Raw genomic sequence first — 19923 nt, 5'->3', positions numbered from 1 at the left:
CCTTCTCACTTTGTAAATAAAGGGACCTAGAAAAATGTAATTTGTGTCTCTGTCCCAGTGAAATTCTACCTATGAGGTTTAACAGAGTATTTAAATTTATACCCACTCATTTTTTGTACCTTTAAACTTATATTTCATTCAATTATTACCTTTGTCAAACAAATGTTCAAATATCAAATATTCTTGCTAACGATGAAAAAATATATGTATATTTTATTTATATTTCCAAATGGTGGCACCTAAAACAGGTTTTAAACACATTCCCATGGATATTACTCTCTGAAAGACTGAAAACATCTTTCAAAGCTGAGATAGTCTCTCCTGGTGTGCACGTGCACACGCACAAAGACAGACTTTGGAAAAGTACATAGTATCCCTTCATTCATATGGTGACTTAAAACCAAAATGAATTGCCTTCAACTCAGGTCATGATCTCGAGGTCCTGGGATGGAGCCCCATGTCAGGCTCCCTGCTCAGCAGGGAGTCTGCTTCTCCCTCTCCCTCTGCCCCTCCCCACTGTTCCTGCTCTTTCTTGCGCTCTCTCTCTCTCTCTCTCTCTCTCTCTCTCAAATAAATAAATAAATAAATAGAATCTTAAAAAAAACCTGAAATGAATTAATACAGTCAACTTTTAAGAAACTGTTTATTTTGAGATAACTGCAGAATTTTATGCAGTTATAAAAGTAATACAGAGATAAAATAAAACATACAAGTAATACAGACTTGTAAAAATAATACACATATATATGTAATATATAACATTTACCCAGTTTCCCTCAAAAGTGACATTCTACATAGCTGTAGTTCACATCAGTTATTTTAAAGCAAGAAGGATTTTTAAACACACAAGAGATTGTGTAGAAAATTAAATAATTATCAGATTTAATAACAGGGCTAATGTATTATTTTATCTTTTAAATTACAACTCAATCCCCTTGCAAAGTAAGAGAAGATTACTAGGACTAGAAGAACATGAGATATGAAAAATGCAAAATTCAGAAGAAAAGAACACTTGAATGTTTTGGCTAATTTGACTTTCCATTCAATATTAGACAATCATATTTATTATTTTTTATTTTTGGAATAAATTCAACCAGTGTTTGTTATGCAATATGATAGTAAAGAGGACAGATTTTCAGGTTGAATCCTCTACTCATTGTCTAACTTTGGGTGAATACTTTCCTTTTCTGAGCCTCTGTCCTCATCTGGACATGGGAAAATAATGGCTCTCTCACATGGTTGGCAGAATAAAAGGAGGCAACCAGTACAGGAAGTGACAAGGACATGATAGCCAACAGCTTCATGACTGAGTGCCCTTCTTGTGCCACGCAAGAGATTCAAAGTTAAGAAGACATGGTTCCTGCCTGGGAAAAAAATTTGAGAGAGAGAGAGAGATTGATTTAATTGAAGTGAGAACAGTACCAGTAGAGATGCACTTACAAAGTGTTATGTGTGTAGAAAAAAGGGAAAGATTAATTCAAGCTCAAGAGGGATTGAAAAAGGCTTAGGGGAAATATTACTTTTTTAAAAAGCTAAGTTGACTCTTAAAAGAAAAGTAGCAATTTTCCAGCACTATTCACCTGGGGAGAGAGAGATTGCAAGGATTGGGTATCTATTTTCTAAGTAGGACGCTGAGTCCCACACACCATTTGATTCCTTTATATTCCTCTCATGGCTTTGCCCTTGGACACAGAGCCACCACCATGTCTCCAGCAAGCCAGAAGGCCACTCTGAGCTGGTGCACCCCCGATTATCTCATTAGACAGCTGTGCCTTTTCAGAGAGCTGGGCTGCAAAGATGTACAGTGTGCATGAGTGACCAGATGGACGCTGAGCAAATCAGCTTCCAGGACTGAGGCATGATTTGATGTGAGTGGAAAAATCCATCTTTATGAGAGAACAGACATACAGATGACCCATGTACACACTGGCCCCGCACATGCCACTACTTCAACTTGTTCACTGTCATTGAAGGATACATTTTAAAAGAGGATGTAATCGTAACTCTTACACAAATATAAATGAACACACTTCAAAGATTTTATTTCACTCGTTAATGAAAGAACTGGTAGGCATTACACATGCTTAAAAGAGAATTATGAATGCTAAAATGAATTCACAAATGAATGCAAATTAGCAAATTGTTAACATCCACAGGGCTATAATTAGTGGCATTCCATTGGACACAATTTGCATTTCTATGGACAGAAATTATTTGCACTGCTGCGGTAGGCAGATTTCTAAGATGCACCCCCCCCCCCCAAGATTACTACCCCCTGGTGTACATGCCTTATGCAATCCTCATCCCCACACCCCTTCTTGATCAAGACCTATGATGGGATAGTCTCTCCCCTGATTAAGTTACATTATATTGGAAAGGTGATGGAGTAGTCACTCCTGTGACTGGCAGCCTGAAGAGAGATCCTTCTGTGGGATTTGAAGAAGTGATCTGACATGTTGTGAAGGTCTGTGGTGAAGACCTGAGGGAACTATGGCTAGGACCTCGCAGAAACTGAGAGAGACTAAATGGATATTGGTTTAAGCCACTAAATTTGTGGTAATTTGTTTCATAGCAAGAGAAAATGAATTCAATTACTATCTGGTTTTCTACAGATTAACTTTTATCTCTACAGAGTTGTGAAAGAGCCTACTCATAGATAAAGAGAGAGGGAAAACCCAGATGTCTGAGCTAGCAGGATTCCCACTAAATCTTACTCTGACTGCCTTTACTTACTCTGCATTGAACCAACATTTGTGGTATATCACAATGTGTTGTACTTCTTTCTCCCTCCTTCTCCTTTCTCCCTCCCTCTCTCCCTTCCTTCCTTCCTTCTCTTTCTTTCTCTTTTCCTTCCTTCCTTCCTTCTTTCTTTCTCCCTCCCTCCTTTTCTTTTTTCTTTCTTCCTTCCTTCCTTCCTTCCTTCCTTCCTTCCTTCCTTCCTTCCTTCCTTCCTTCCTTCCTCCTTTCCTTTCCTTTCCTTTCCTTTCCTTTCCTTTCCTTTCCTTTCCTTTCCTTTCCTTTCCTTTCCTTTCCTTTCCTTTCCTTTCCTTTCCTTTTTCTCTCTTTCCCTTCCTTCCTTCCTCCCTCTTTCCCTCCCCATCTCTCTCCTTCCTCCCTCCCTCCCTCCCTCCTTCCCTTCTTTCCATCTTTCTTTCTTCCTTTCTCCCTTCCCTTCTCATCCCTTCCCCTTCCCCTTCCTTTCTCTTTCTTTCTCTTTCCTTCCTTCCTTCCTTCCTTCCTTCCTTCCTTCCTTCCTTCCTTCCCTTCCTCCTTTCTTGTTTTAACCTAGTTTTTGGCTCCTAGTCACACACAGTAGGAGCAGTCAAATTAGCTTGATTTTGAGAATAGTCTCCAGGGGGATTTATCCATTCATCTTAAAGGAGGAAATGCAATTTTCTTTTCAGAGTGATGTTAACTAAGACTTCTAAAGTTCTGCAAGTGTAGTTAATGCTGTCCCCCTTTATCTGATTAGACTGAATTATAATATCGTGAAGGTATTCACAGTGTCTTGCTCATATATGCAGTGATAGGAAGAGGGTAGTCACTAGTCAGGATTCAGGAGGACAAGCATATCCCAAGGAGCCCCTGAAAGTTGAAAGGATGAGTTAGGTCAGAGAAATCCATTGTCTTATCAGGGATGCTGCCCTGAATGAAACAGACTTAATGTAGAATTTTCAAATTAAGTAGACTGTAGGCGAGTCAAGGTAGGAGGTGTGGGACTAGGGCAGCATAGGAGAAAGCCCATAGACCACGAGGGAAACTATTGGTGTGAGAGAGAGCAGATGGCTCTGAGCCAAGAGGAGCAGATGGTCTGGGCACTAGTGAGAGATACAGGAGGCAGAGGAGTATGAGATGGGGTAGGTGTGCAACTCCAAATGCCTAAATTAGGCATTTCAGTATGATTCTGTGGGACACCCAGCTCCTGCAGGAGCCAGAAAGATGAAAGTGGATGTGTCTGGAAGATGATCCCTAGGAAAGCGTTAGACTGTGAGAGCTCTTATTAACTTCTGGGCCCTGTTCCCTCATTTTAGAGAAAAGAAAACTAAATTACAATCATTCAGGGAGTTAATGGCAAATCTGGAACCCAAATCCAGTTCTGTTTAGCTTCAGTCCAGTGTGATCTCTACTCACCCACACAGCTTATTTCCAAGAAGAGAACTAAGTAAGTATATAAGTAAGTACATAAATAAGGAAGGAAGGAAGGAAGGAAGGAAGGAAGGTAGGTAGCTGGAGGAAAGACCAGTAAGAAAGGGAGAAGGTTATAATTGTTTGAGATTACTGAGGTGTAAATGATTTGTAAAGAAGGAGATATTTGAGAAATAAAGAAGAAGCCAGATTTGACAGTTTCTTGGATAAAAATTACAAAAGAAACAAATGATGTGCTTGGGTGTACTAGCTGTCTGCTGTGCAAATGAATTACCACAAACATCCATGGCTTCTTATTTGACTGTTTCTGTAGGTCAGGAATCTGGGCATGGGTAAGCTGGGACCCTGCGTCAGGATCTTACAAGGTTCAACCAAGATGGCAGTTAGGGCTGCAGTCTTCGTACCCTAAGACTGGGGAAGAATCCACTTCCAAATTTATGAGATTGTTGACAGGATTCAGTTTCTTGCTGGCTGTTGGCTGATGCCACCTCTCCTTGCCATCTCTCCCACTCAGTAGAGTAGCTCACAACGTGGTTACTTGCTTCATTGAACCAAACTAAGGAGGGAGTTTGCTAGTAAAACGAAAGCTACACTCTTATGAAATGTAATCACAGAAGTGACATCCCATCATTTTGGCTGTAATCAATCAGTTAGAAGCGAGTTCCAGGTCTTTGTCCACACTCAAGAGGAAAGAATTAACAAGAATGTAAATACCAGCTGAGGATCATTGGGGGTCATTTTAGAATCAAGCAACACCTTGGAAACCTGGGGTTCCTCCAGGTACACAAGAAAATGGGTATGAAGAGGTAGTTAAGGGAAATAAAGTCAAATTGCTTAGCTTGCAAAAAAAAACAAAAAACAAAAAACAAACAAACCAAAAAACCCCACAAAACCTAGGACTGTAGTATTTTGTAGAATATTTGACAGAGGATATTTGGAGAAAGTAGGAAGTATTGACCACATGCAAATCCATAAGACCATAAGAAAGTATGAAATGATTAATGCAGACCCAAATGTAAGAAGAAATGAGGGAGAAGTTCATTTTTAAAATGAACAAAATGAGCCAAAATGCGGTCTATGAAAGTAAAGGCAGATAACAAGGATGGAGGGCATACTTGTGTTCAGTCTCAAACACAGACGTGAAAATAAACTTAGGACAGAAAAAAAGGGCATTTCACGGCTTTATGAAAATAGTGTCCGATGCCAGGAGAGTGGAAATGAGGTTAGAATGATTTAAGGGACTAATCATGGGAAATGAGAATAAATGACTTAGTATGAAAGGACAGGAAGAGGAGGGAGGGGGGGAAACGCTAGCAGAAGCCACGGGGTCCAAAGAGATGGGAAAAACGCAGCCCCTGTTAGCTCGGCTACGCTTTGCTTTTTTCCCAGCAAGCGTCTCTACTGAAGGGCACTCGAAGTTGAGGAATAAAAAGCCTTGGCATTCTCTTTCAGGAAACTCGCCAAATCAACCCTGGTCCTCGTGCTGGTCTTTGGGGTGCACTACATCGTGTTCCTGTGCCTGCCCCACTCCTTCGCGGGGCGCGGCTGGGAGGTCCGCATGCACTGCGAGCTCTTCTTCAACTCCTTTCAGGTAGACAGCGCCAGCTAGGAATGTGGTTCTTGCATTTTGCTTTTATTGCCCCCTTGCAGCTTTGTTCTCTGCCCCTCTGTCTGGCTTTCGTGGACCTGTCCCCAGACGGCCACGGAAAGTCCTCCTTCTCTGGAGCCTGTGCTGCTCACAAACCCGCCGGGGCAGTGAGACAAGAAAGCATATTGTCGTAGAATCTGTAAGGCGTGCAGAGCGGCGTGCGTGTATGGAGAATAAATGAAAGCCAAAGAAAAAGCAGACAGGAAAGGGGGGGAAGGGAAAGGGAGACAACCAAGAAGCAAAAGTAGCTTCTACCCATTTTATCTCACTTGAAAATACGATTACCATCATGCCTCACATGGCTTTCTGCGGACACCTAACTTCTCCTCCTGGCTACCAGCTTGCTGCCTCCCACTGCTACCTTAAATCTACTCTTCATTCGTCCCTTATCCACCCGAAGTCCCCAGAGGTTTCCCACTGCACTCAGAATAAAATCCAATGCCATTTGCTGGCGTGCACAGCCCTCTGTGGCAGGGACCCTGTCCGACTGTGATGTCGCGTTCCATCATGGTCCTGGTTGCCCGCTAAGTTTGAGCCCCACTAGCGCTTCCACACTTTCTGTTCCTTGAGCTCATTCCTGTCTCAGGGGCTCGGACTTACTGTTCCCCTTGGAAGGCGCTCCCCGCTAATAGTCACAAGGCCTGGCTTCTTGTCACTCCCACCAGCTTAAATGCCATCTTTTCAACACAGTCTTCCTTGAGTTCCCCATTCAAGGTATCTTCACCGTTCTCTTTCACACCACTTGCTTGGCCTGCGTAGCCCTTATTATCTTACATTTTTCGAGTGTGGCTCGTTGTTTATATTTTTACCCATCATCTGTTTTTTCCTTCGAGTATGCAGCTCGAAGGGAACAGGGACCTTGTCTGTCTTGATTGAATTGTTTGTCCCTGGCATGCTGAGCAGTGTGTCCTGTAGAAGCTCAATAAATATTTTTGAATGAGTGAACGAAAAGTTTCTTTGTCTTTTTACCATGTAATAGCCTATGTCTGTCGTTTCCAGCATTCACAGCGTATAAATATCTCTTACCAACCAGGAGGTATTCTGTGATCTTCGAGTGGCAACATAAATGAAGCTAATATCATAGAAATCAGCTATTTGTGTGTCTTGGGGTGTTTTATTCAGTTACTTGTTTGGGTCTGCTGACACCAAGGAAGGATCTCAGACAAATATAATATAAACTAAAGTTTCGGAAACACCAGGAGAGAACAGTTCATATAGTTTCCTGAAGGAAGCATAACACAACCCAGTTTTTCAATGTATGTATTGTGATACAAGACACCTCAGTGCTGTGATCGTCATGAGCTGTCAGCAGGTTAACATTCTTTTTGTTCTGCAGGGATTCTTTGTGTCTATCATCTACTGCTACTGCAATGGGGAGGTAGGTTTGAAGTCCCCGGGACGTCCCACGGGTCCAGCTCTGAGTAAGCTTGTAAATGGCCATCATGGGACCTGAATCTCTTTAGGATCCCCAGGAGTTACAGGAAAAAATGAGCAGGCAGAAAGGAGATATGTCAATCATAAATGATTCTGAGAAAGCAAGAATTAATGTAAATAAGCTAGAGTCTTTCTTTTCTAACACTTTTCAATGTTAATTCAATTGGAAACTCTGATAGCAAAAAACCAACTTGCTGGAATGTAAATTGATACTTGGAAGGACAGTGAATTTCATATTCCAGTTAATACTGAAACTGATATTCAATTTCAAGTTCTATAAGAAAGTAAGAAAAAAAAGTTTTCTTGGGACAAGAAAGAATACTTTGATATTTTTAAAACCATACAATGGTGACAGGATGCTTTCAGTTCACTCAGGGGCTGGCGGGAGAGAGGTAGCTCTACTGTTCTTTTGGGTGACACCATGCTTACCAGATTTCCACCTTTTTCCATGGAACTTCCAGATAAGCTCCTTTTTGGGAAATGGCAATAGCAGTAGAACTGAATCTTCAACCACAGTTGGAAGCAAGAGCCCCACCCCATTAATAACGCATTCACAGTGCCTGCTTTTCATGATAAAAGCTTCTTTCCCATTTTTTCCTCCTTCAGTATGCCTATGCAAAAGGGATAGTATGACATTTCAGGTTGAGTACCTTCCATGCCATTCCTCAGCCACAGCTGGCCCTATTTATCTGTCCTTCTCTTCCAACCCAGAATCCTCTTTTCCTTCTCCCACCAAGTCAGAGGTTTCCTTCCTTCCCTCCTTCCCTCCCTCCCTTCCTTTCTTCGATTTATTTGAGAGAGAGATGGGGGGGGGGGCAGAGATCAGAGATCGCAAGCAGGGTGGGGGTGAGTGTGGAAGGAGAGGGAATCCCCAAACAGACTCCCTGCTGACGCCCAGCCACCAGGGTGCTCCATCCCAGGACCCTGAGATCATGACCTGAGCCGAAATCAAGAGTCTGACCCTTAACTGACTGAGCCACCCAGGCGCCCTGTCCGATGTTTCTATGGGCTGCATTTCAACTTCTATTAAAATACTAATCTTGGAAAAGTCCCTTCACCTCTCGCAAAGCCTGTTTATTTATCTCTGGTAGTACACCCATCTCCACGGTTTTTGAGGTTGAGAGAGTGTGTACATCAAGTCCCTGGCACACAGCAGACACTCAGTGACAACCGTCATTGAAGGGCAAGCACCCATGTAACAAGGCTGCAGGGTCCCCCTGATGGTTTCTTTTTTTTTTTTTTTTAATTTTTTTTAAATAATATTTTTTATTATATTATGTTAGTCGCCATACAGTACATCCCTGGTTTCTGATGTAAAGTTCGATGATTCGTTACTTGCGTATAACACCCAGTGCACCATGCAGTATGTGCCCTCCTTACTACCCATCACCAGCCCATCCCGTTCCCCCAGCCCCTCCCCTCTGAAGCCCTCAGTTTGTTTCTCAGAGTCCCCGATGGTTTCTGAGGCACAGTGTTTCCTGCGACTTAGGTTCAGTCTGAGGTGAAGAAGTTGTGGAGTCGGTGGAACCTGTCCGTCGACTGGAAGAGGACGCCCCCCTGCGGCGGCCACAGATACGGCTCCGTGCTCACCACGTTGACCCACAGCACCAGCAGCCAGTCGCAGGCGGCAGCCAGCGCTCGCATGGTGCTCCTCTCCGGCAAGACCACCAGGACGGCCGGCCGCCAGCCCGACACCCACGTGACCTTACCCGGCTACGTCTGGAGTCACTCGGAGCAGGACTGCCTGCCGCCCTCGGTCCGTGAGGAGACCAAAGACGGGAGCTCGAGGCTGGGAGAGGAGATTCCAATGCTGGAGTCTCCCAGGCCCTTGGAATTGAACCCAGACCCGGAAGGAAGCAGAGGGGAAACCAAGGACGTTCCCTGAGTCAACACGTGTGACTTTGAGGAGCTGCGCCGTCTGGTTGTGTTAGAGGAGCTTGGCTGGCTTTCCTCTGCTTGAGCCCCAGAACGGAAAATTCAGGGTTCAGAGTGTTACTTCACAGAAGTTTTCAGCTCGCATGAATTGGATTCTATAAATAGTAAAGACACAAAAGGAGAAGTGTCAGTGGAGTAGTTTATTACCTTATTTTGTCATCAGATTTTCTTCTAAATTGTGTGGTACTTGCTCTGTGATTGGTCATTTTTTTCTGCTACTTTTGGGTAGAAAATGTTTCAACTGCTTGGCTCTAGTTTTCTCTCATGAAAATATCACTCTAAGTATGATAGAGATCATTCCTTATGTGTCATTTCCTTTTAAGAAATTAGGATTTCTCATTTTAATGTGCTTCTACCATTGCATTCCTTTTGCCTGTGCATAGGAGCAGTTAGGGTCTGAAAACATACCTTGAACCATGAAAAAGCTAAGTACAAGTACACACTAGGGAAAAAAAGTGGCTGGACTTTGATAAGATAATAAATTTGTGAAATACTTGTTTCTTTCTAGAAACAAGGAAAATTACTCAAAATAGTATTGCACCTATTCTTTCTTTTGAATGTCTCCTCCATGACCAGCCAAATCTCAGGCCTTCACTCCTCTGTAAACCTTGACATGCCCCCCGGTTTTCTCAGTCAGTGAGCTTGTGTCTGCAAACTGATTCTGTTTGTAATCATTTGTACTGATAGTAAGGCACACTGCACTCGTGCCTTTTTCTTCTTTGTTCTATTACTATATTCCAAATGGCATGTGGAATAAATTAAAAGTTTGTTTTAAAAATACATTTTGGGTCTCTTTAAAAGATTTTCTCTCAGCATCTAATTTTGTTTTTGAGAACCAACCAAACGTTCCTTCTTCAAATCTACAGAGATCAGCCTGTAGCTCCAGCACTTTCCCAAACTTGACACTTCAGTATGTTGCCGTAGGGACACATTTATTGAGTGTATGTCAGGTACCCACCATCCTGCTGGTTTTTACAAACATTAACTTAATTCTCACCACAAACTTATGGTTCAGTTTTATCACTGTCACCCTCTACAGATGGCAGTGTGACTCGTAGAGGTGAAGTAACTGGACCGAAGGTGCACAGCTAGACATTGACAGAGCGTAGTTTCAGACACAGATCTACTCACTTCAAGTCCCGTGTTCTTAATCATTACGCTCCACTATCACCAATATATATGTTTCCCATTATCCAATCAAAATATTCAATTGATTTCTTCTGGGTAGAGAGTGCTTAAGAACTCTTATTATGTCTTAGCTTCTGACCTTCATGATGTTTCCACTCTAGTGGGGTAGACAAATATATATAGGAAATGAAAATACTACAGAGCAATGTGTTCCAAGTGAAACAACACAGGTGAAGTTGATCTCTTTCATTTTGCTGAAGGATTTAACCAACATGCATGCAGCTGGCGTCATGATGAATAAGGTACCCTGATGTCTACACGCCTTCTTGAAAAATACTATACTTTCCTTCTACGCTTATTCTTGCCTTCCTCTTCGGTACCACACAGAGATACTTTCCTTCCCATTCTGCTTATGAAGGTGCCATTGTAGATATTTAATTCATCTGATTCTATACTTTATTGTCACACCGACACTGTCTCCTTATCAGGAGAGAATGATCAGGGGCTGAAAGATTAAGTTCAGTTCTATAGCTAATTTTCTGCAAGTCTGTACAAAATCACTTACCTTCCTTTGTAGTTCAAGTTTCCTATCTTTAAAATGAAGATAATATCTGTCTACCTCAGAAAAATGTGCTGGTGATAAGAGAAATCACATATTGAAAGTACTTTGTAACATAAAAATATAATACAAATACTTGGTTTGAGTTGTTGTTACATTATAGTTTCAAGTTAAAATTTGGCTTTGCCGCATTATATTATAAAAGATCCTATTGGTCAGTTGTTCCTTGTAGGGAACCGATTATGCCTTATGTTTTGTCATGGCCCCAGCACATAGCATAGTATCTGTCAGATAATAGGCTTTAATATATATATATATATATATATATATATATATATAACATTTATTTAAAGCCTATTATGTGACAGATACTATGCTATGTGCTGGGGCCATGACAAAACATAAGGCATAATCGGTTCCCTACAAGGAACAAAGAGCCCCTTAGGTGCATGCCAAGGCTCTTACCTCATCTGTGTACACACATATTTCTTCTATGTTTTGATGTTTGCATCCAGCTAGACAATAAGTTATACCACTCTTGATTTTATCAAGTAAAGTATCGGGTAGTTATTAAGGATTGGCTGATCTAGATTCAGAGGTGCAAACTACTGGCTGATTAGCTAAATTCGGTCCATGGCTGTATTTTATTGCTCTGTCAAAGGATTGCGGTATATTGTTAAGTTGTCAGCCTTGAAAATATGAATGTTTCCACATCAAATTGTATTTTCTGAATTATAAAAATGTCAGACAATCTTATGAACCAAAAATCAGCTGTTAGAGCTGAGTGGTGGCTGACGTCTTCAGATGGGGCAACAAAGGTGCTAGTATACCCAGTGCCCACCTGGCCTCATCTATTTACTTTTGTTACCTGCCTGGGCTCCAGACCCCCCTTAATCTACATTTCTTGATCTAGACAATGAACTTACATAAACCTTTAGTTTCCTAAAATGTTCTTGGGGAGTGACATTCTATATAATTTTAATTTTTCTAATGAAGCTAAGCAACCAAGTATTTATTTTTTATTTTTTGCAACCAAGTATTTTTATGTGTAGTGGTATTTAGGCTTGAAATCACAATTATTCTGTTTAGATAAGTCTATTAAGAGCAAAATTCATCCCACAGTTTCTGTGCTTTCAGATCCCAACCACACTATGCTTCACTTTCTAAGTCATTACTCTGACTTACTGCTAACACAATAGATATTTTTCTCTTTGGCAAACCAGGAAGTTCTAGATGCAAAAAGGATTGAATAGTATGGTGAGTTACAGGGGTGTGTGAAGACAGCCATATATGGCTTATTGACATGGATATTAAATTTTGATACCCTATTTTTCCTGTAGCCAAAGGAAGCCTGATATCAGAGAAAATAAAATTCCACTGCCTAGTATAAACAGGAATGATTTTGGTTACATAACTCTAACTGTCAGAGCATTGTCTCTTTCTGTACTTGTTAAACCAAAAGGAAACACCTTTTTTTTTTTTTAAAGATTTTATTTATTTGATAGAGAGACAGCCAGTGAGAGAGGGAACACAAGCAGTGGGAGTGGGAGAGGAAGAAGCAGGCTCCCACCAGGGAGCCTGATGTGGGGCTGGATTCCAGGACCCCGGGACCCCACCCTGAGCTGAAGGCAGACGCTTAACGACTGAGCCACCCAGGCGCCTCCAAACGGAAACACCTTTGCTAAAGCTGCTGAAAGAATTCCACTGTTTTTGAATCATTGGAAGAGAATGAATAAGGTATGTGTGAGTTGCAGTGTATTATTTACAGCCAGAGATTAATAGTGTATAATTCAGAGGTGATCTTCCTTGGAGATTATGGTAGGCAGAATAATGCCCACCCTTCTTCCCCCAAAGATATCTGCCTACTACGTCTCAGAACCTGTGACTATGTGGGGTTACTTGCCAAAGATGAATTAGGTTGCACATGGAATTAGGTATTGTTAATCAGTTGACTTTAACATCAGGGCATTAGCTGGGTAAACCCCGTGTAGTCACAAAGATCCTTAAAAGTGAAAGAAGGAGTCAGAAGAGGAAGTCAGCGTGGTGTAACATAAGAAGGAATGCCTCTTGTTGCTGGCTGTGAAGATGGCAGAAGGGGCTATAAGCTGAGGAATGTAGGCAACTGGAGAAGGCAAAGAAACAAACTCTCCTCTAGAACCCGCAGAAAGAATATAAACCTATTTACACCTTGAGTTTAGCCCAGTGAGCTCCTAACCTACAGAACTGTAAAATAATCAATTTTTGTGTTTTTTAAAAAGATGTATGTATTTATTTCAGAGAGAGCGAGAGACCAGAGTGGGAGGGGCCGGGGGAATCCCAAGTGGATTCTGTGCTAAGCATAGAGACGGACATGGGGCTTGATCCCAGGACCTTGAGATCATGACCTGAGCTGAAACCAAGAACAGGATGCTTAACCAACTGCACTACCCTGGCACCCTTCAATTCGTGTTGTTTTAAACCACTAAGTTTGTGGTAATACGTTATGGTACCCATAGAAACCTATTACAGAGACTTATATCAATGATCCACATGGAAAGAATTACAATGGCTGATTAGAATTGTGCTGAATAATTGCTATCTGTCTGCTTGCTTCATGGAGATCAATTATTTCCCTAGTGTTTATGGTAGTTTATATGATGCATGTATCACAGGAAGGAAAGTTGCCTATTTGCCAAACTCACTTTTTTACCAGTGGTTGTTTCATTTTAGAAACATAAATTTTTATCAGTAAAGGCCATTCTCATCTTTTCTAAAGAATTACTAAGTATCTGTTTTTATGAGTTGGATTTCAATCTTTGTCTCTTTTTAGGCCTGCTCTGCCTATGTCCTCCACCCTCAGACCCTCTCCATGAGACACATAGGGACTCGATTGCTCAGTAAGGCTCTTGCCCACTCATCCAGGGAAGTTCTAGGCTGAAAAGATGGCCCACCCTGTGGGTAGTTTAAGAATAACATAGGAACTGAGCTCAGCCTTTTTTGTCTATTTTATCATATAGTCTTCATAACATACTGTGAAATTATCGCCATTTCAAAAATGTAGAGATAATCGGAGGTTAGATGACTTGCTCCAAATCGAAGAGAATGAATTCAGATTTGAACCCAGTTCAGTTTGACTCCAAGGCCTTTGACTGTTCTCTCAAGCATATGGGCCTTTTCACTTTCTTTATTGAGAAACTAATAGTATGCCAAGTCAACCAGGGAATAAATAAAAATTTATTTTAACTATTGTGATGGCAAATTACCAATAATTATGAGAACATGAAAAACAGTAATAACATGATTATAGTTTTGGGTAAAAGCATTTTTATTTCCCAGTATTTTATGACTATCAGAAAAAAAAATAACTTTTTAATCTCAGCTCTTCTTTTAATTCTAGACAGAATCGCTAACTAGAGATACAGAGATCTAAATCCTTCATAAGCTGCCTCATGAGACCATGGAAAATTTGCCCATGTATTGTTGCAAAGATGACTTTGAACACTTCATCTTTAGATTACTCATCTTTATGGCATTTAAAGATAGCTTTTGTGTGGGTTTCTACTTATTCGCTATTATAAAAACCACTCAGTGGATTGGAAGTATCTATAAATGGTGCAGAAGTCAGGTAAAACGGTAAGCGTCCTTTTCTCTCACTGACTCTTAGTTTAATGTTGTTAGCACTTAAATTCAGCTCCTACTTAGACACCTAATCTTTTCCAACATCACATTTCATTTTGGGAGCTTATGGGCTCTTTTAATTCATGGTTTAAATGGCTGAATAGGAAAACAAATTTAGTATATGAAGCTATGAGTTTGTGTAACTTTTTTTCACATCTCCAGGACGTTAAGCAGATTCTTGTTGACCAAAGACATTTCTAAAGTCTGCTCACCTTGGCCTCCCCAGAACATGTCAACAGAGATCTGTCTCTGTCCCCCCTCCCGGTCTTTTGAATGCTATCTTTATTCTAGTTGAATTTCTGTTACACTGAAGAGAGTTGGAAAGGAGCTCAACTGCTCTAGTTTTATTGTATCAGCTATACCATCGTCAAGCATACAACGTGTATTCTTCAGGGTATTTCCTATTTGACAATTTCCCTTTTGTGAAGGTATCAGTTTCTATAACGTAATCTAGATCACATATTCCCCTTTGAAATGAAGTAGTCAAAATAATTCCATTGTTTTCCTTTTGTCATAACTCTCATACATTTATATATTCATTGGTTAAAGTTGGAGTTAAGTAATGTTTAGAAGTTCTTTTTTGCAGAGTTTTAGGTTGCGCATTTACAATCTTGGAAATTTCCACCTGCAACAGTAATATGTAGCTCTTTGGTTTAACCAACATCTACTGAATTGTGATGGAAAGCCATACATTTAAGGGAGAGAAATAACATACTACCCCTACTCTCAAGAAGCTCACAGTCAAATGTAAAGACTATTATGAGGAAGGTTGTTGTGGGGTCACAGAGGGGAGGCACTTGATTCAGACATGGAGTAAGAAGCAGGCTTTTTGGGGGAGGTAGAGCAGAATCTAAAGAATAGAAATTCTAGGAACTTCTCTTGGGAGGAAGGTGTTCCAGGCAGTCAGAACTGCAGGTGGAAAGCTACAAAGGTGTAGAAGAATGCAGTACATTCGAGAACTGCCCGGGCTTCATGATGAAGTGTGAGCTGGGAAGGAGGAGATATCAGAGATGTGACTGCAGAGGGAGGCAGGGAAGATACTGGGAAAGGCTTCTATCCCTCGCTATAATCTAAAAGGAGCGAGGAATCCCTGATAGAGGTAAGCAGGAAAGGAGCAGGTATATATTTCTGAGATAACTCTCAAACTGTGAAGATGAGCTAGAAAAGGTTAAATAGGCACAAAGCAGTTAGGAGGTGAGTGAAATGATGCAGGGGACACACATCAGTCCAAAGTATGACAAGGGCAGCGGAAGTGGGAGCGAGAATGTACTTAAGAGGTAAAAGGCAGGTGGAGGTACTAAAGAGCAAAACTGGTAATCCCAGAGTTGGGCGTGCTGAATTTGAGAGCTCTGTAAGTCAAGGTAGCCTGAGGATGGAAGCAGAAGAGAAGTCAGAGGAAATTCCTCTAACGCAGAGACATTACTCTCTGTCTCCCCTCCAACACCCCCCAACTGCAAAAGCTACCTCCCTGCCTGCTAAGCAAGCATTTTCCAGAGTTCTGCTGGCTATACCACTTGAGTATTATCTATCAGCTTCCAGCTCAAAGAAAAGAGCTATAGGGGATTCCGGGGGGGCAGAGTAGCAACCAGCTGTTAGAAACTGTAGAAATATTCATGAACAACCAAAGGAATATTAAATACCATAGCCTCTCCACTCCTTTCTGTCTTCCTTATTCTGATCAGAAATAGCAGAACTGTGTAAAGCTAAATGACATCCAGATAAAAGGGATAGGTTTGAATCAAGTTATGATTCATTCCAGTTAAGGGATTAGAAGAAAGATACTGTAGAAGGCATCTTGTGTTTGATGCCCAGAATCTGCTCTTTTTCTTTCTAGTAATAAGACCCCAAGTTTCCTTTGGGAAACCACGCCTCCCTCATTCTCAGTCTTGTGATTTGGGTGGGATTGACCCCACTTGTAACTCCCAGATGGGACCCGTTAGGCTGCAATCAAGCCATTTATTTCTTCCCTGTGGCCAGTTATTGGGTTGGTGATGAGGGTGTAACCAGGGAGAAATAGGTTGGGCTCCCAGGAAAAAGAAGCTCTCTCCCTTCCTGGACTGATTGTTAAGATGTGTGCCCAGGGCAGAGATGACAACGGAGCCAGCCCCAAGGAGGCCAACAAAGCTGTTGTGTGCATCCTGGTGACGTCGTTTCAGGTAGCAATTCCTCTACCCCATATGTAATCGCTTAAATGATGAAACCAATCAAGTCCTTATTTTATTTATTTTTTTGCCAGTTGAGGTTTTTCTGCCATTTTCAACCCAGAGTTATGTTGATATAAAAAGTCATATTTTATTTAGAAGTTTATTTTATTCATTCAGCAAATATTTATCATGTGCCAGGTTGTGCTCAAGGAGCCGGGATTAAAGCAGTGAACAAGATAGATAGGGTCTTTATTCTCAAGAAAATTGTATTCTTTGGGAAAATATTCCTCCCAAGAGAAGTTCCTAGAATTTCTATTCTTTAGATTCTGCTCTACCTCCCCCAAAAAGCCTGCTTCTTACTCCATGTCTGAACCAAGTGCCTCCCCTCTGTGACCCCACAACAACCTTCCTCATAATAGTCTTTACATTTGACTGTGAGCTTCTTGAGAGTAGGGGTAGTATGTTATTTCTCTCCCTTAAATGTATGGCTTTCCATCACAATTCAGTAGATGTTGGTTAAACCAACCACAGACTGTAAATAAATGAGGTCTTACACAGACGAGATAATTCCAGATTGAGTTAGTCGTTACGAAGAACATTAATAGGGTGATGTGATAGAAAGTAATGTTGGGGAGATGCTTAAGATACAGTAGGTCAGAGATGGCCTTTATCTGAGGATGTAGCTTCTAGCTATGGAAATATGTTTGAGGCAGATGGCACACAGCCAGGGCAAAATTCTTCAGCAGGGAACAGCTTTGAATATTCTAAAAACATAATGAAAATCAGTATTATTTGAAGATAATAAGCAAGAAAGAGACAAGATGTGACTGGAGAGGTGAGGTTGGTGTATCGCTCTCATGAATAAATACTACCCCCTATGTTTAACCCAGATGGATTTCCACTTCATTCATAAGTTATGCATTTGACTAATACTTATGCCTTTTCTGTACCAAGTTCTGTGATAGACACAACAGATAAAGGGATGAATGACTCAGAATTCCTGTTTCAGAGAATTTCACAGTCTTTGAAAGTTCTTTTCCCCCAGAGCCTTTAGAATCTCATGCACTTCGCAGTCCTGTGTTAACAGCTAAGTGTTTGAAACTTGAGCTCTGTCTCCTCGCATTCACCACCGGCTCTACCAAGCACTATAGTTCCTGCTCCATATCCCATGACATCTTCTGTGTGACCTTCTCAGACCTAAGCCTCTTGCCTTGCAGTCGAGATCCCCACTTTCTGGCTTGTAAGCAGCTTTCTAATGCAAAGATTTATGTGCTATCATAGAGCACAACTAGCATCAAATATAGTGTATGATTCGTTGCTGGTGGTCTTAGCAATGCATGCTTGTCAATGTAATGTTTTATATGTATATCTTTTTAAGGTTGCCTTAAGTTCGTAACAATAAATTCAGAAATTCTGTAAAGAATCTAAAACTATTCTAATGGTATTAATGAAGATTATATGTTTATAAGTTTTTCTAGAAATTTTCTTAGAAAACTGAAAGCCAGACTGACAGATAGATTATGAAAAATAACTAGAGAAATTTGCACACACCCATAAATCTGCCATCTAAATGAGAAGACTCAGAAGAAGTAGGCTTACCTTTTAGCAGTCCCCTAGAAGATGCTTCGTATATTAATATCAGAGAGAATATCAGAAAAACAAAGATAAAGGCAAACAGAATAACTTTCACTGGTAAACATTTATCAGTTGTTGCTTTACATAAAGTGCTAAAGCAAGATTAATTGACATGGGACCATTCAATGGGCATGATTTTGTAATTTTGAAAATAACATTTGAAGGCAAACTGATGAAGAATCATGAGGCAGCTCCAAACACTGGAAAGATCTGAAGTCTCTGACATACCAAATCTCATTTCATGTTGTCATTCAGAACGCAGAGACAAGTCTGTCGCACCCATCTAGCCATTGTCCAAGTGGAAAAATGAATATGAATTTAATTAACTTCACCTTACTTGCCCTCATTTATTATGTAACTTTCTTTAGGTTTCTAAAAAAAATGTCATAAAGCCGCAGTATGCATATAGCTATAAAACTATGAATGATATATTCATGTAGACAGATGTATTTAATGAACGGTCCTGTTACCTAAGCGCTACCTTCTTTATTCTTGATTCTAATAGAAAGCATGGGAAAACGAAGGGCACCTTATGAACATTACAACGAAAAATTGGTGATGTTAAAAGAAATAACACGTAACTTTCCAAAAAGCAATTAAGTGTGGAATGTAGCATATAAATTCAACCATGGAAACTGTGAAGCACAGGCTAAAGTTTGAGAGATATTGAGTTTGTGTAAACGTCAAGACTGTGTGCCAAGAGACAAAGACAAACACAGATATGCCATCTCCCAGCAAGACCTAGCAACAGGGCACCAGGTATGCGGACTACGAGGCTACAATCACCTGCCTCTGCTTGTGACTTGGTGCGGTGGGGGTGGGGAGCTGTGCTGTCAGGGGGAGGGAAGAAGGTGGTGATCTGGACCCCCTCCTGCACTACTAATGAGCTGCTACAACCCATTTTTCCTTCTGATCAAATTCCTAACTCTTGCCATATGATACCTTTGTGATTGTAACAACATTTTATTTATTTATTTATTTATTTTTATTTATTTATTTATTTATTTTTTAAAGATTTTATTTTTAAGTAGTCTCTCCACCCAACGTGGGGCTTGAACTCAAAACCCCAAGATCAAGAGTCATACGCTCCACCAACTGAGCCAGCCAGGTGCCCCGTCACAACGTTTTATTTAAAAGCATCTGTCTGCCTCTGACTGTAAGCAAAAGCAGACTTTTTGAAAATTGACATTTTTTGTGCTGTTTCCCAGTGACTCTGTTTCCTTAAAAAGGACTTTATTGTGTTAACCTAGAATGAAACGTGCCTATTTTAAGTATTCTGCACAGTGAGTTTTGGCAAAAGTGTATGCCTGTGTGCTACCACTGCGTTCATTTTCATCACCTGTTTTAATCTGTGGCCATTCCCAGTCAATGCCCTGTCCCTCAGGGGACCAGACGACCACTAATCTTTTAGTCACTACAGACTAGATTTGCCTTTCTGGTGTTTTCGATACATGTGATCACACAGCATGCTGACTTCTGTTCAGCACAATGCTTTTTGACATTCATCCATGTCGCTGAGGTATCAGTAGCTTGTTCCATCTCTTGCTGAGTACCATTCCATCACATGGTTGTTTAACACATTTTTTTATTAGTTCATCTTTGGTGAATCTGGTAGATATCCCAGGTCTTGGCTATTA

At 40.9% G+C, this 19923-nt stretch overlaps 1 protein-coding gene across 2 annotated transcripts in view; it reads left to right on the top strand.

Annotated features, from left to right (window-relative positions):
- PTH2R (parathyroid hormone 2 receptor) overlaps positions 1-9879 on the top strand; it is a 49509-nt gene extending 39630 nt beyond the window's left edge. The window contains exons 8-10 of one of the 2 annotated variants that reach the window (XM_040641293.1): positions 5599-5737; positions 7131-7172; positions 8718-9879. In XM_040641293.1, coding sequence (XP_040497227.1) covers positions 5599-5737; positions 7131-7172; positions 8718-9113 — 577 coding nt within the window. In that variant the 3' untranslated portion in view covers positions 9114-9879. The remainder of the gene's footprint in view (positions 1-5598; positions 5738-7130; positions 7173-8717) is intronic. The other variant, XM_040641284.1, reaches the window with a different exon arrangement.
- Positions 9880-19923: the final 10044 nt, after the last annotated feature.

The sequence above is a fragment of the Ursus maritimus genome, unplaced genomic scaffold (genome assembly GCF_017311325.1).
Source record: "Ursus maritimus isolate PB19 unplaced genomic scaffold, ASM1731132v1 scaffold_1, whole genome shotgun sequence".
Taxonomy (NCBI): Eukaryota; Metazoa; Chordata; class Mammalia; order Carnivora; family Ursidae; genus Ursus; species Ursus maritimus.
This window is presented reverse-complemented; position numbering and strand designations above follow the sequence as displayed.